A 12,422-nucleotide genomic window follows, 5' to 3' on the forward strand; every position below is an offset into this window, starting at 1 on the left:
CATTTCAGTAAGAAACCTATGTGCCAGGAGTTATCTATTTTATACACAGTAAAGCAACTATGAAAAGTGAAAGTGTAAGTCCCTCAGTCCTGTCTGACTCTTCCTGACCCCATGGACTGTAGCCCACCAGGCTCCTCTGTCCATGGGATTCTCCAGGCAAGAATACTGGAGTGGGTAGCCATATCCTTCTCCGCGGATCTTCAAAATCTAAAAGAAAGAAAAGAAACCTATGTGCCAATTCTCCAATGGCTTAAGTCTGTTTGACTCCTGGTCAGAGGGAAAACGTGAAGAAGTTATTTCAATCGTGTTGATTATTACGGGGGGGGGGGGGGTGATGTAGAGGGGACTTCCATGGAAGAGAACAAAGAAACTTCGAGCGGGGCTGAGGTTAAACACGGGGGCTCGGGGAGCCAGGAGATCCGGGTCTAGAAAAGGTTCTCTCCATTAATTCTGTTACACTGGGCAAGTATTTTCCTTCTCTGCGTCTCAATTTCCCCAGCTGTGAAACGGAGAAATCTGTGAAACCGGAATCGTTAAACGATCCTGGAGGTCAGGATCTATAACATTCTCAACCTTCTCTTGGATCTTCGCAACATCCCTTAGGAAGTCTAAGAATCTGCCATTCCCACATCCTCCCCGGCACCGCCTGGGCTTCTTGCGGGGGAAGGGGGTCACTTCAGGGGAGCCGGGTCTCGGTCCGGGAAGTCGGGGCGTGCTCTGCCTTGCCGGCGGCTCCAGACCGTGCCAAGTCGCCGCGGGACCCCGCCGCCGGCTCCCCACCGCGCCGTCCTCCTTCCTCGCCTTCCCCAGCGCGCAGCCCGGAGCCCAGGAGACAGCCTGACCGCTTCCGCGGAGCAGGGAGCCTGGGACCGCCCGCCGTCTGGCCTCCGCCCTGGAGCCACCCCTCCCAGAGGAGCTGCTCGGCTGGCGCTTGGACCCCTCGGCAGCCCAGCCGCAGGTGCCCGCCCGCCTCCGCCCAGCCCAGCGCTCACACGGCCGCCGGGCACCATTCCCCGCTCACTCCTCTTGCTCGGAGTTGCTCTTTTAGCCCCTGTTCCCCGGGTGGAAGCACCAGTCTGAGCTTCTCTGAAGGCGTGAAAGGGATAACGGAGCGAGGTGAGTGATGCTCTAGATCTTTTTCCTTTTAAATAAACCTGCATACTAAGAGCACTGGTGGGAAAATAGGAAGTTGAAAGGAAAGAGAAAGAAGACAAAAGCAGGCAGTCGGGATGACCCACCACAAGCTGAAAGGGACCATTCCTAGCTTCTTAGAAACATGTACCCCACTTTGTCCACCAGCCTCTGGCTCAGGTGGAGACACAGACAGACTTCAATAAATATTTGCTGGGGTAAGTGTGGGAGGTATCAATATTTCCGCTGTTTCTCTTATCCAGCCTCAAAACAAGCCAACATTGCCTTTGATGGCTGGCTTCATCTCCACCAGACTTTACCCCCCTCACACACACACCTGCCCCAAAGCTGAAGAATTGGAATGGTTTTATACCAAGTGCCATGGAGTCACACAATGGACTGCTATGCAGCACTTAAAAAGCAGAAATCAGAGCTGTGTAATGTATAATCTACATTATACTTGTAGATAGCACAAGAATAATGGTAATGATCAGTAAGATGCAAAATATACCTACTGTCTGATGTCACTTAGGTGACATTTTAAAAGACACATTGTGTGTGTAAAATCACAGAAAGTTGTCTGTAAAATGTATACAACCACATTCATAATCGCAGCTGTTTGGGGGAAGTATGAAAGGGAATGAATTTGGCATGAAGACTGAGATGGAAAAACTATTTTCCTATGGGTTTTAATATATAAAAATGATGAAGCAAAAGTTGATGAAATATAAACAATAGTTAACTGCAAGTGATGTTAACTTGGATCTTTTTCAGGATATTTTCTTTCTTTCTTGTGTTTCTAAATTTGTCTCTGTTTAAGCAGTTTTGTTGTTCAGATGCAAACAAAATAAGTTATGTCTGTGCATATCCTGTGGGAATAAAACTAGACAGTTCTGTCAGAAGTTACAACTTTCTTGCATCACAGCATAGGTTCTTCCTGAAGAAGACACCTCTTTACCTAGGGAGTCTGAGCTGCTTGGAGCAGCTCACCTGTTGACCTCCTCCCAAAGCATAGGCCAAAGGTCAAACATTGTCTATAGTTAATAATCTGATAAGTGGCCAGGTCAAGGGAGAATCTGGAAACTCCTTGATTTCCTTGATAAGACACATTGCTGTTTCTCTTGAATTTTCTGTCTAGGATGTTCATTTCCATGGGTGGTGACTGCCCCCTTAATATCTCAAAATGATGCTTATGTAACACTGCAGAGTTAATATCAGGTCAGGAAAGGGTGTGGGGGTTGGTAGGAAAGAGGCCTGTAGCTCTTCTGGGCCCTGTTCAGTGGAATGGAAAAGATGTGTCTCCTTTTGCCTGCTACGAAAAGGTTGATTTCTTTCTGGATATGAGGGGAAGTTACCAGTTTGGTTATCTAGGAAGGAAGAAAGGAAGAAAAAGAGAAAGACGATTCTAGACAGGATTGAGTGTTTTAACACAATGGATAAGCTACAACTCAATAGGCCAAGTCTTCTGCCCATTCCCCATACAAGAGTGGTTCCCTGTTGACATATTTTCTTCCTACACTAAAGAACATCACTGGATCTTTGGTAAACAAAATTGTCTGCACATCAGAACAGAACTCGGAAATACGGCAAATTGAGATCATATCCCTCTTTCTGTTTCTGACCTGACAACTCACAAGTTCAGTGCTCGGTACACTTTGTGTTGTGGGAAGATGGGCTACTCGAGAAAAGCCTGAGGTGTGAAGAAAAATCCAAGAGTGGCAGGATTGTGGTGTGGTGTGAAAGCTATGTGTACTGAGGTTTTACTCACAAAATTGAAGAGAATGTAGCCCCTGTCTGCAATATTAACAATCACAACTCCTTAAAATTGATGTTCTCTTTAGGACTAAGCCTCTCTGATGTTATCTGTGGCTCAACCTTTACTATTCCCCACTTACTCCGGACTCTAAATGCAATAATGAAACACACAGGGCACTCCATTGCTTCTCCCTAGCCTGCAAGGAAATACTGAGTATCCCACCCACTTCTTCCTCACCCTCCTTTCCTCAGGGATTATAAGCCCTCTGTTTGTAGCCCAGAGATACAGTTGAGTTCTTTCCATCTCTCATCTCCATCATCCCCCCTGAGCTTCCTCCAGCCACCTGTTACCTCCTGCCCCTCCCTCCCCTCCCCCATATTATTTAATCTCTTGCTTCCTGATTGCTGACTCTGTCTTTGCTCTCCATTTAATGCTTCTTTTTCAAGTCCAGAAGGCACTTTGCCAGCAGTTGGCTTTCATTATGAAAAGTAGCATTTCCTTAATGAGTCTGCCTTCCAAATGAAGGCTTTACTTACATTTCCTCTAATAGGAAAAGGAGCTTTTCTCCTAGATTTGCATAGGGGCTACTCAAATTCCTTTTCAATTACTCATCCCTAGTCCAGGTTCACTTGGGACACTTTTTTCCATTCTGACTCTAACTTGTATTCCTGTCATGTGCATAAAGTTCAAGAGGAAATCAACAGGTGTCATATTAAAAAAATAATACATGATAAGGAAATATTGCACTATTAAAAGTAGCAATAGCGAGTATTAATTCTTTGCAAATTATGTGCCAGGCATGGTGCTAGTTGCCTCACACAGATTATCTCATGTTGGAGAAGACTCTTGAGAGTAGCTGAGACTGCAAGGAGATCAAACCAGTCAATCCTAAAGGAAATCAGTTCTGAATATTCATTGAAAGGACTGATGCTGAAGCTCTAATGCTTTGGTCACCTGATGCCAAGAGCCAACTCATTGGAAAAGACCCTGATGCTGGGAAAGATTGAAGGCGGGAGGAGAAGGGAATGACAGAGGATGAGATGGTTGGACGGCATCACCAACTCGGTGGATATGAGCTTGAGCAAGCTCCAGGAGTTGGTGATGGACAGGGACAGGCATGCTGCAGTCCATGGGTCACAAAGAGTCAGACACAACTGAGCGACTGAACTGATCAGCCGTATTTGTCCCATGCATGAGATATGCTCAAGCCATATAGCTGATATGAACTTTTAAATATTGTTTTATATAAAATCTAGGTTTTTGTCCTTTTGCGGGGCCGACCTAAAGATCTGGCCCCCAGGGCCTGTGTTTGCACTTTAGCAACAATCTTTTTAATGGAAGCTGGATTTCGCAGGTCGCCAGTGTCCCAGCAGGCAGTAATATCTGCCACCTGGTCCAGCTCACTCATTTCCATTTCCCTCTGGCTCTTGTAGGCATCTGAGCTTGTGATTTCTGCAGAAGGCATTGTTTCTCCCACTTGAGAGATGGGCAGTTTAAAAGCCATTATCAGTGTCAGTTTTCCAGACCAGTTTCCAGGAAAGTAAAGTTTTTGTATAATTATGTTAAAAATGATCAAAGCTGTAAATATACACTTTTCAGGGCTTTTTAGCTCTTGCGTGTTATCCAAGCTTCCTAGCTGACAACAATTATTGAGCACTTGTACTGTGAAAATACATTATGTATTATCTCACAAAATCATATTTGTCTTTGAGGTGAGGACAGTTATGATCTTCCAAGTTCAGGGAAGAAAAGAAATATGTTCCATGAAACTCTGACTTGCTGGTATGGTCAAGCCCAAACTCAGAACTTGTGCCTTTGATATTGTAGTAACTGCCAGGGTCAGAGGAAAGAGGGGATGTTTTTTTATGACTGAAAATTAACTTGATCACCCATCGAAAAATGTTTAAAATTAACCTATTTTCTCAAAGATATAGAAAATCACAATACAATATTTCTTTTATTTTTTAATTAGTTGCAGGCTAATCACTTCACATCATTTCAGTGGGTTTTATCATACATTGACATGAATCAGCCATGGATCTACACGTATTCCCCATCCCGATCCCCCCTCCCACCTCCCTCTCCACCCGATTCCTATGGGTCCTCCCAGTGCACCAGGCCCGAGCACTTGTCTCATGCATCCCACCTGGGCTGGCGATCTGTTTCACCATAGATAGTATACATGCTGTTCTTTTGAAATATCCCACCCTCACATTCTCCCACAAAGTTCAAAAGTCTGTTCTGTATTTCTGTGTCTCTTTTTCTGTTTTGCATATAGGGTTATCATTACCATCTTTCTAAATTCCATATATATGTGTTAGTATGCTCTAATGTTCTTTATCTTTCTGGCTTACTTCACTCTGTATAAGGGGCTCCAGCTTCATCCATCTCATTAGGACTGGTTCAAATGAATTCTTTTTAATGGCTGAGTAATATTCCATGGTGTATATGTACCACAGCTTCCTTATCCATTCATCTGCTGATGGGCATCTAGGTTGCTTCCATGTCCTGGCTATTATAAACAGTGCTGCAATGAACATTGGGGTGCACGTGTCTCTTTCAGATCTGGTCTCCTCAGTGTGTATGCCCAGAAGTGGGGTTGCTGGGTCATATGGCAGTTCTATTTCCAGTTTTTTAAGAAATCTCCACACTGTTCTCCATAGCGGCTGTACTAGTTTGCATTCCCACCAACAGTGTAAGAGGGTTCCCTTTTCTCCACACCCTCTCCAGCATTTATTGCTTGTAGACTTTTGGATAGCAGCCATCCTGACTGGCGTGTAATGGTACCTCATTGTGGTTTTGATTTGCATTTCTCTAATAATGAGTGATGTTGAGCATCTTTTCATGTGTTTGTTAGCCATCTGTAAGTCTTCTTTGGAGAAATGTCTGTTTAGTTCTTTGGCCCATACTTTGATTGGGTCATTTATTTTTCTGGAATTGAGCTTCAGGAGTTGCTTGTATATTTTTGAGATTAATCCTTTGTCTGTTTCTTCATTTGCTATTATTTTCTCCCAATCTGAGGGCTGTCTTTTCACCTTACTTATAGTTTCCTTTGTAGTGCAAAAGCTTTTAAGTTTCATTAGGTCCCATTTGTTTAGTTTTGCTTTTATTTCCAATATTCTGGGAGGTGGGTCATAGAGGATCTTGCTGTGATTTATGTCGGAGAGTGTTTTGCCTATGTTCTCCTCTAGGAGTTTTATAGTTTCTGGTCTTACATTTAGATCTTTAATCCATGTTGAGTTTATTTTTGTGTATGGTGTTAGAAAGTGTTCTAGTTTCATTCTTTTACAAGTGGTTGACCAGTTTTCCCAGCACCACTTGTTAAAGAGGTTGTCTTTTTTCCATTGTATATCCTTGCCTCCTTTGTCAAAGATAAGGTGTCCATAGGTTCGTGGATTCATCTCTGGGCTTTCTATTCTGTTCCATTGATCTATATTTCTGTCTTTGTGCCAGTACCATACTGTCTTGATGACTGTGGCTTTGTAGTAGAGTCTGAAGTCAGGCAGGTTGATTCCTCCAGTTCTTCTTTCTCAAGATTACTTTGGCTATTTGAGGTTTTTTGTATTTCCATACAAATTGTGAAATTATTTGTTCTAGTTCTGTGAAAAATACCGTTGGAAGCTTGATAGGGATTGCATTGAATCTATAGACTGCTTTGGGTAGAATAGTCATTTTGACAATAGATTCTTCCAATCCATGAACACGGTATGTTTCTCCATCTGTTTGTGTCCTCTTTGATTTCTTTCATCAGTGTTTTATAGTTTTCTATGTATAGGTCTTTTGTTTCTTTAGGTAGATATACTCCTAAGTATTTTATTCTTTTTGTTGCAATGGTGAATGGTCTTGTTTCCTTAATTTCTCTGTTTTTTCATTGTTAGTATATAGGAATGCAAGGGATTTCTGTGTGTTAATTTTATATCCTGCAACTTTACTATATTTGTTGATTAGCTCTAGTAATTTTCTGGAAGAGTCTTTAGGGTTTTCTATGTAGAGGATCATGTCATCTGCAAACAGTGAGAGTTTCACTTCTTCTTCTCCTATCTGGATTCCTTTTACTTCTTTTTCTGCTCTGATTGCTGTGGCCAAAACTTCCAAAACTATGTTGAATAGTAGTGGTGAGAGTGGGCACCCTTGTCTTGTTCCTGATTTCAGGGGAAATGCTTTCAATTTTTCACCATTGAGGGTGATGCTTGCTGTGGGTTTGTCATATATAGCTTTTATTATGTTGAGGTATGTTCCTTCTATTCCTGCTTTTTGGAGAGTTTTAATCATAAATGAGTGTTGAATTTTGTCAAAGGCTTTCTCTGCATCTATTGAGATAATCATATGGTTTTTATCTTTCAATTTGTTAATGTGGTGTATTACATTGATTGATTTGTGGATATTAAAGAATCCTTGCATTCCTGGGATAAAGCCCACTTGGTCATGGTGTATGATTTTTTTAATATGTTGTTGGATTCTGTTTGCTAGAATTTTGTTAAGGATTTTTGCATCTATGTTCATCAGTGATATTGGCCTGTAGTTTTCTTTTTTTGTGGCATCTTTGTCTGGTTTTGGAATTAGGGTGATGGTGGCCTCATAGAATGAGTTTGGAAGCTTACCTTCATCTGCAATTTTCTGGAAGAGTTTGAGTAAGATAGGTGTTAGCTCTTCTCTAAATTTTTGGTAGAATTCAGCTGTGAAGCCATCTGGTCCTGGGCTTTTGTTTGCTGAAAGATTTTTGATTACAGTTTCGATTTCCTTGCTTGTGATGGGTCTGTTAAGATCTTCTATTTCTTCCTGGTTCAGTTTTGGAAAGTTATACTTTTCTAAGAATTTGTCCATGTCATCCAAATTGTCCATTTTATTGGCATAGAGCTGCTGGTAGTAGTCTCTTATGATCCTTTGTATTTCAGTGTTGTCTGTTGTGATCTCTCCATTTTCATTTCTAATTTTGTTAATTTGGTTCTTCTCCCTTTGTTTCTTAATGAGCCTTGCTAATGGTTTGTCAATTTTGTGTATTTTTTCAAAAAACCAGCTTTTAGCTTTGTTGATTTTTGCTATGGTCTGTTTAGTTTCTTTTGCATTTATTTCTGCCCTGATTTTTAAGATTTCTTTCCTTCTACTAACCCTGGGGTTCTTCATTTCTTCCTTCTCTAATTGCTTTAGGTGTAGAGTTAGGTTATTTATTTGGCTTTTTTCTTGTTTCTTGATGTAAGCCTGTAATGCTATGAACCTTCCCCTTAGCACTGCTTTTACAGTGTCCCATAGGTTTTGGGTTGTTGTGTTTTCATTTTCATTCATTTCTATACATATTTTGATTTCTTTTTTGATTTCTTCTATGATTTGTTGGTTATTCAGAAGCGTGTTATTTAGCCTCCATATGTTTGAAGTTTTAACAATTTTTTTCCTGTAATTGAGATCTAATCTTACTGCAGTGTGGTCAGAAAAGATGACTGGAATGATTTCAATTTTTTTGAATTTTCCAAGACCAGATTTATGGCCCAGGATGTGATCTATTCTGGAGAAGGTTCCGTGTACACTTGAGAAAAAGGTGAAGTTGATTGTTTTGGGGTGAAATGTCCTATAGATATCAATTAGGTCTAGCTGGTCCATTGTGTCATTTAAGGTTTGTGTTTCCATGTTAATTTTCTGTTTAGTTGATCTATCCATAGTTGTGAGTGGGGTATTAAAGTCTCCCACTATTATTGTGTTACTATTAATTTCCTCTTTCATACTCGTTAGTGTTTGCCGTACATATTGCGGTGCTCCTATGTTGGGTGCATATATATTTATAATTGTTATATCTTCTTCTTGGATTGATCCTTTGATCATTATGTAGTGTCCTTCTTTGTCTCTTTTCACATCATTTATTTGAAAGTCTATTTTATCTGATATGAGTATTGCGACTCCTGCTTTCTTTTGGTCTCCGTTTGCATGAAATATTTTTTTCCAGCCCTTCACTTTTAGTCTGTATGTGTCTCTTGTTTTGAGGTGGGTCTCTTGTAGACAGCATATATAGGGGTCTTGTTTTTGTATCCATTCAGCCAATCTTTGTCTTTTGGTTGGGGCATTCAACCCATTTACATTTAAGGTAATTATTGATAGGTGTGGTCCCGTTGCCATTTACTTTGTTGTTTTGGGTTCACGTTTACCCAACCTTTCTGCATTTCCTGTCTAGAGAAGATCCTTTAGCATTTGTTGAAGAGCTGGTTTGGTGGTGCTGAATTCTCTCAGCTTTTGCTTATCTGTAAAGCTTTTAAATTCTCCTTCATATCTGAATGAGATCCTTGCTGGATACAGTAATCTAGGTTGTAGGTTATTCTCTTTCATTACTTTCAGTACGTCCTGCCATTCCCTTCTGGCCTGGAGGGTTTCTATTGATAGATCAGCTGTTATCCTTATGGGAATCCCTTTGTGTGTTATTTGTTGTTTCTCCCTTGCTGCTTTTAATATTTGTTCTTTGTGTTTGATCTTTGTTAATTTGATTAATATGTGTCTTGGGGTGTTTCGCCTTGGGTTTATCCTGTTTGGGACTCTCTGGGTTTCTTGGACTTGGGTGGCTATTTCCTTCCCCATTTTAGGGAACTTTTCAGCTATTATCTCCTCGAGTATTTTCTCATGGCCTTTCTTTTTGTCTTCTTCTTCTGGAACTCCTATGATTCGAATGTTGGGGCATTTCACAGTGTCCCAGAGGTCCCTGAGGTTGTCCTCATTTCTTTTGATCCTTTTTTCTCTTTTCCTCTCTGCTTCATTTATTTCCACCATTTTATCTTCTACCTCACTTATCCTATCTTCTGCCTCCGTTATTCTACTCTTGGTTCCCTCCAAAGTGTTTTTGATCTCATTCATTGCATTATTCATTTTTAATTGACTCTTTTTTATTTCTTCTAGGTCTTTATTAAACATTTCTTGTATTGTTTCAATCTTTGTTTCCAGGCTATTTATCTGTAACTCCATTTTGTTTTCAAGATTTTGGATCATTTTTATTATCATTATTCTAAATTCTTTTTCAGGTAGATTCCCTATCTCCTCCTCTTTTGTTTGACTTGGTGGGCATTTTTCATGTTCCTTTACCTGCTGGGTATTTCTCTGCCTTTTCATCCTGTTTAGATTGCTGTATCTGGAGTGGGCTTTCTGTATTCTGGAGGCCTGTGGTTCCTTTTTGTTGTGGAGCATTAACCCAGTGGGTGGGGTTAGACGATTGGCTTGTCAAGGTTTCCTGGTTAGGGAAGCTTGCGTCAGTGTTCTGGTGCGTGGAACTTGATTTCTTCTCTTTGGAGAGCAATGGAGTGCCCAGTAATGAGTTTTGAGATGGGTCTATGTGTTAGGTGTGACCTTGGGCAGCCTGTATGTTGATGTTCAGGGCTATGTTCCTGCGTTGCTGGAGAATTTGCGTGGTATGTCTTGCTCTAAAACTTATTGGCTCTTGGGTGGTGGTTGGTTTCAGTGTAGGTGTGAAGGCTTTTGGACAGTCACTTATTACTTAATGTTCCATGTAGTCAGGAGTTTTCTGGTGTTCTCAGGTTTTGGGCTTAAGTCTATGCATTACATAGAGCAGAGCTGGGAATTCCCTGGTGGTCCAGTGGTTAGGACTCAGCATTGTCACTTCAGGGGCCCAGGTTCAATCCCTGGTGGAGGAATTAAGACACCGCAAGCCACACAGCATGGCCAAAAGTAATTTTTTTTTTTTTTAAAGCATTGCTGACCTCAGTTTAAGCTTGTCTTCACACTTAGAAAAATATTTTGCTTTCCTCCCTCTTTATAAGTCCAGGTCCACTTCTGATGAGCCCATGTAGTGGGTTCTCCCAGATGTTAGACGTTTTCTGTTATTTCTGAAATTGTCATTTTCAAAAATGAAACATTTTACTGCAGTGGTTCAGATTAGCTTAATTTCAGCTACTGTCTGTAATCAGGTACACCATATCATAAGAATTCCTTTTCTTTTTATCTCCCAGATACCTAGCTGAGGTTTCCAGACCCCTTTTGAGTGAAGATGAATGTTTCTTCCGGAATAATGTAAGTGGAAGGTCCAGATCTCGGTAGACTTGACTATGGGAGCCAACACTTCAAGCAAACCACCAGTGTTTGATGAAAATGATGATGGTGAGAAATGTTCAATAATTGTATATAAATACAGAACTTGCAGAATTCAGATATAAGTTCCTCACTTCATAAGTAAATTGCCATGTACTGGATTGGCCACAAAGTTCCTTCAGGCTTTTCCATACCATCTTAGGAAAAAACCAGAGTGAACTTCTTTGCCAACCCAACAAGACCTTTAAAAAAGGTAGACATGCAAAGATAAGCCTGAGCATAACCTTCCATGCTAACAGCTGGATTTTACCTTCCACTTTCCATGAGACCTTGGATAGTTTTCTTAATCATGACTCTACCAATGCCCTTTGTCCAAAGGGAGCTGTGAGTAGGCACCTGGTTTCAATAGAAGACCTTGAAACTAAATGATTTAATTCTTTGTGCTGCTCCTTTGACAGATGAAGTTACCCCTACTGGTAGCTGTTACAGAAAATTTCTTATATTATCAAATTGCATGTGAATGATAATACTCATAATATTATAGAGTGGAGTGAGGCAAGTTTGTGCCTTCTGAGCTTCCAACTTACATGTTCCTAGGGTCCTTGCCAATTTCCACAATGCTAGGTCATAGAAAAAAGGATCAGTTTCACTGGAGAAAAGTGAAACTTTACAGCAGCCTTATAGGCACATGCTGTTAGGTTGTCTGGGGGAAAGGCGGCCCTGGACCCCAGCTAGTAAGTTGCTCAGGTGCCCCAGAGGTAGCCCCCAGAATCATTTCCAGGGAGTTCTGTTAATTGGACCACAAAGGAAAAGAACAATGAACGGAAATTCAGGAGATTTGAGCCCTAGTCCTCTTCTCAGCTACCTGTGTGGTTCAGGAAGTTTACCTTCAACTTCCTCATCAATCAAGTGAGAGGAGAGGGTAGTAAACTTGAAGTTCTTTTTCAACTCCAGAAGTTTATCATTTTGAGGTCCTAAAGGCACTTTGCAAAAATGATGAAACAGCATCCGAATCATCAAGGAAAGTTTCCTAAAACAGGAACTTACAAGTAACAGTGACTTAAAGAAGATGGTTGTGTTTTTCTTTCTCATGTTAGCAATCTAGGCATAAGTAATCCAGGTGAGATGTGACTCTGAAGGGTTAGGGACAAGTTGGCTTCTTTCTAGCCTTTTGTAGCCCGAGTGTTACTATCACCCTCATGCCTCAGGGTGGCTCACCACCACATCACATCCTAGCCACGGGAAGGGGGAGAGCGGGGAGACCAAGCCCACACCTTTTAAGGGTGCGATTTGTCTGCTGCTTGTCACTTACACTTACAGACCTAGTCACAAGAGAGACTGAGAAGTTTAGTTACTTATCTTGCATGGCGATGAACCTTCTAAAAATAAGGAGTTCTGTTCTGTTATACAAGAAAGGGACAATTAGCTATCTGCCATGGCTGGGGAACAAACAAAAGTCTGCTCTGATCTTAGTTTTTGAGTCTTTGTTTGGACCCTTTAAAAAAACAAATGTCTGGCC

The 12,422-nt window shown here is 41.1% G+C and overlaps 1 protein-coding gene across 1 annotated transcript in view; it reads left to right on the forward strand.

Moving 5' to 3' along the window:
• Positions 1-797: 797 nt before the first annotated feature.
• STK32A (serine/threonine kinase 32A) overlaps positions 798-12,422 on the forward strand; it is a 153,221-nt gene continuing 141,596 nt past the window's right edge. The window contains exons 1-2 of the mRNA XM_061151663.1: positions 798-1,116; positions 10,825-10,972. Of these exons, the coding sequence (XP_061007646.1) occupies positions 10,921-10,972 (52 nt within the window). The 5' untranslated portion in view covers positions 798-1,116; positions 10,825-10,920. The remainder of the gene's footprint in view (positions 1,117-10,824; positions 10,973-12,422) is intronic.

This window comes from Dama dama, chromosome 9 (genome assembly GCF_033118175.1).
Source record: "Dama dama isolate Ldn47 chromosome 9, ASM3311817v1, whole genome shotgun sequence".
In the NCBI taxonomy this organism is placed as follows: Eukaryota; Metazoa; Chordata; class Mammalia; order Artiodactyla; family Cervidae; genus Dama; species Dama dama.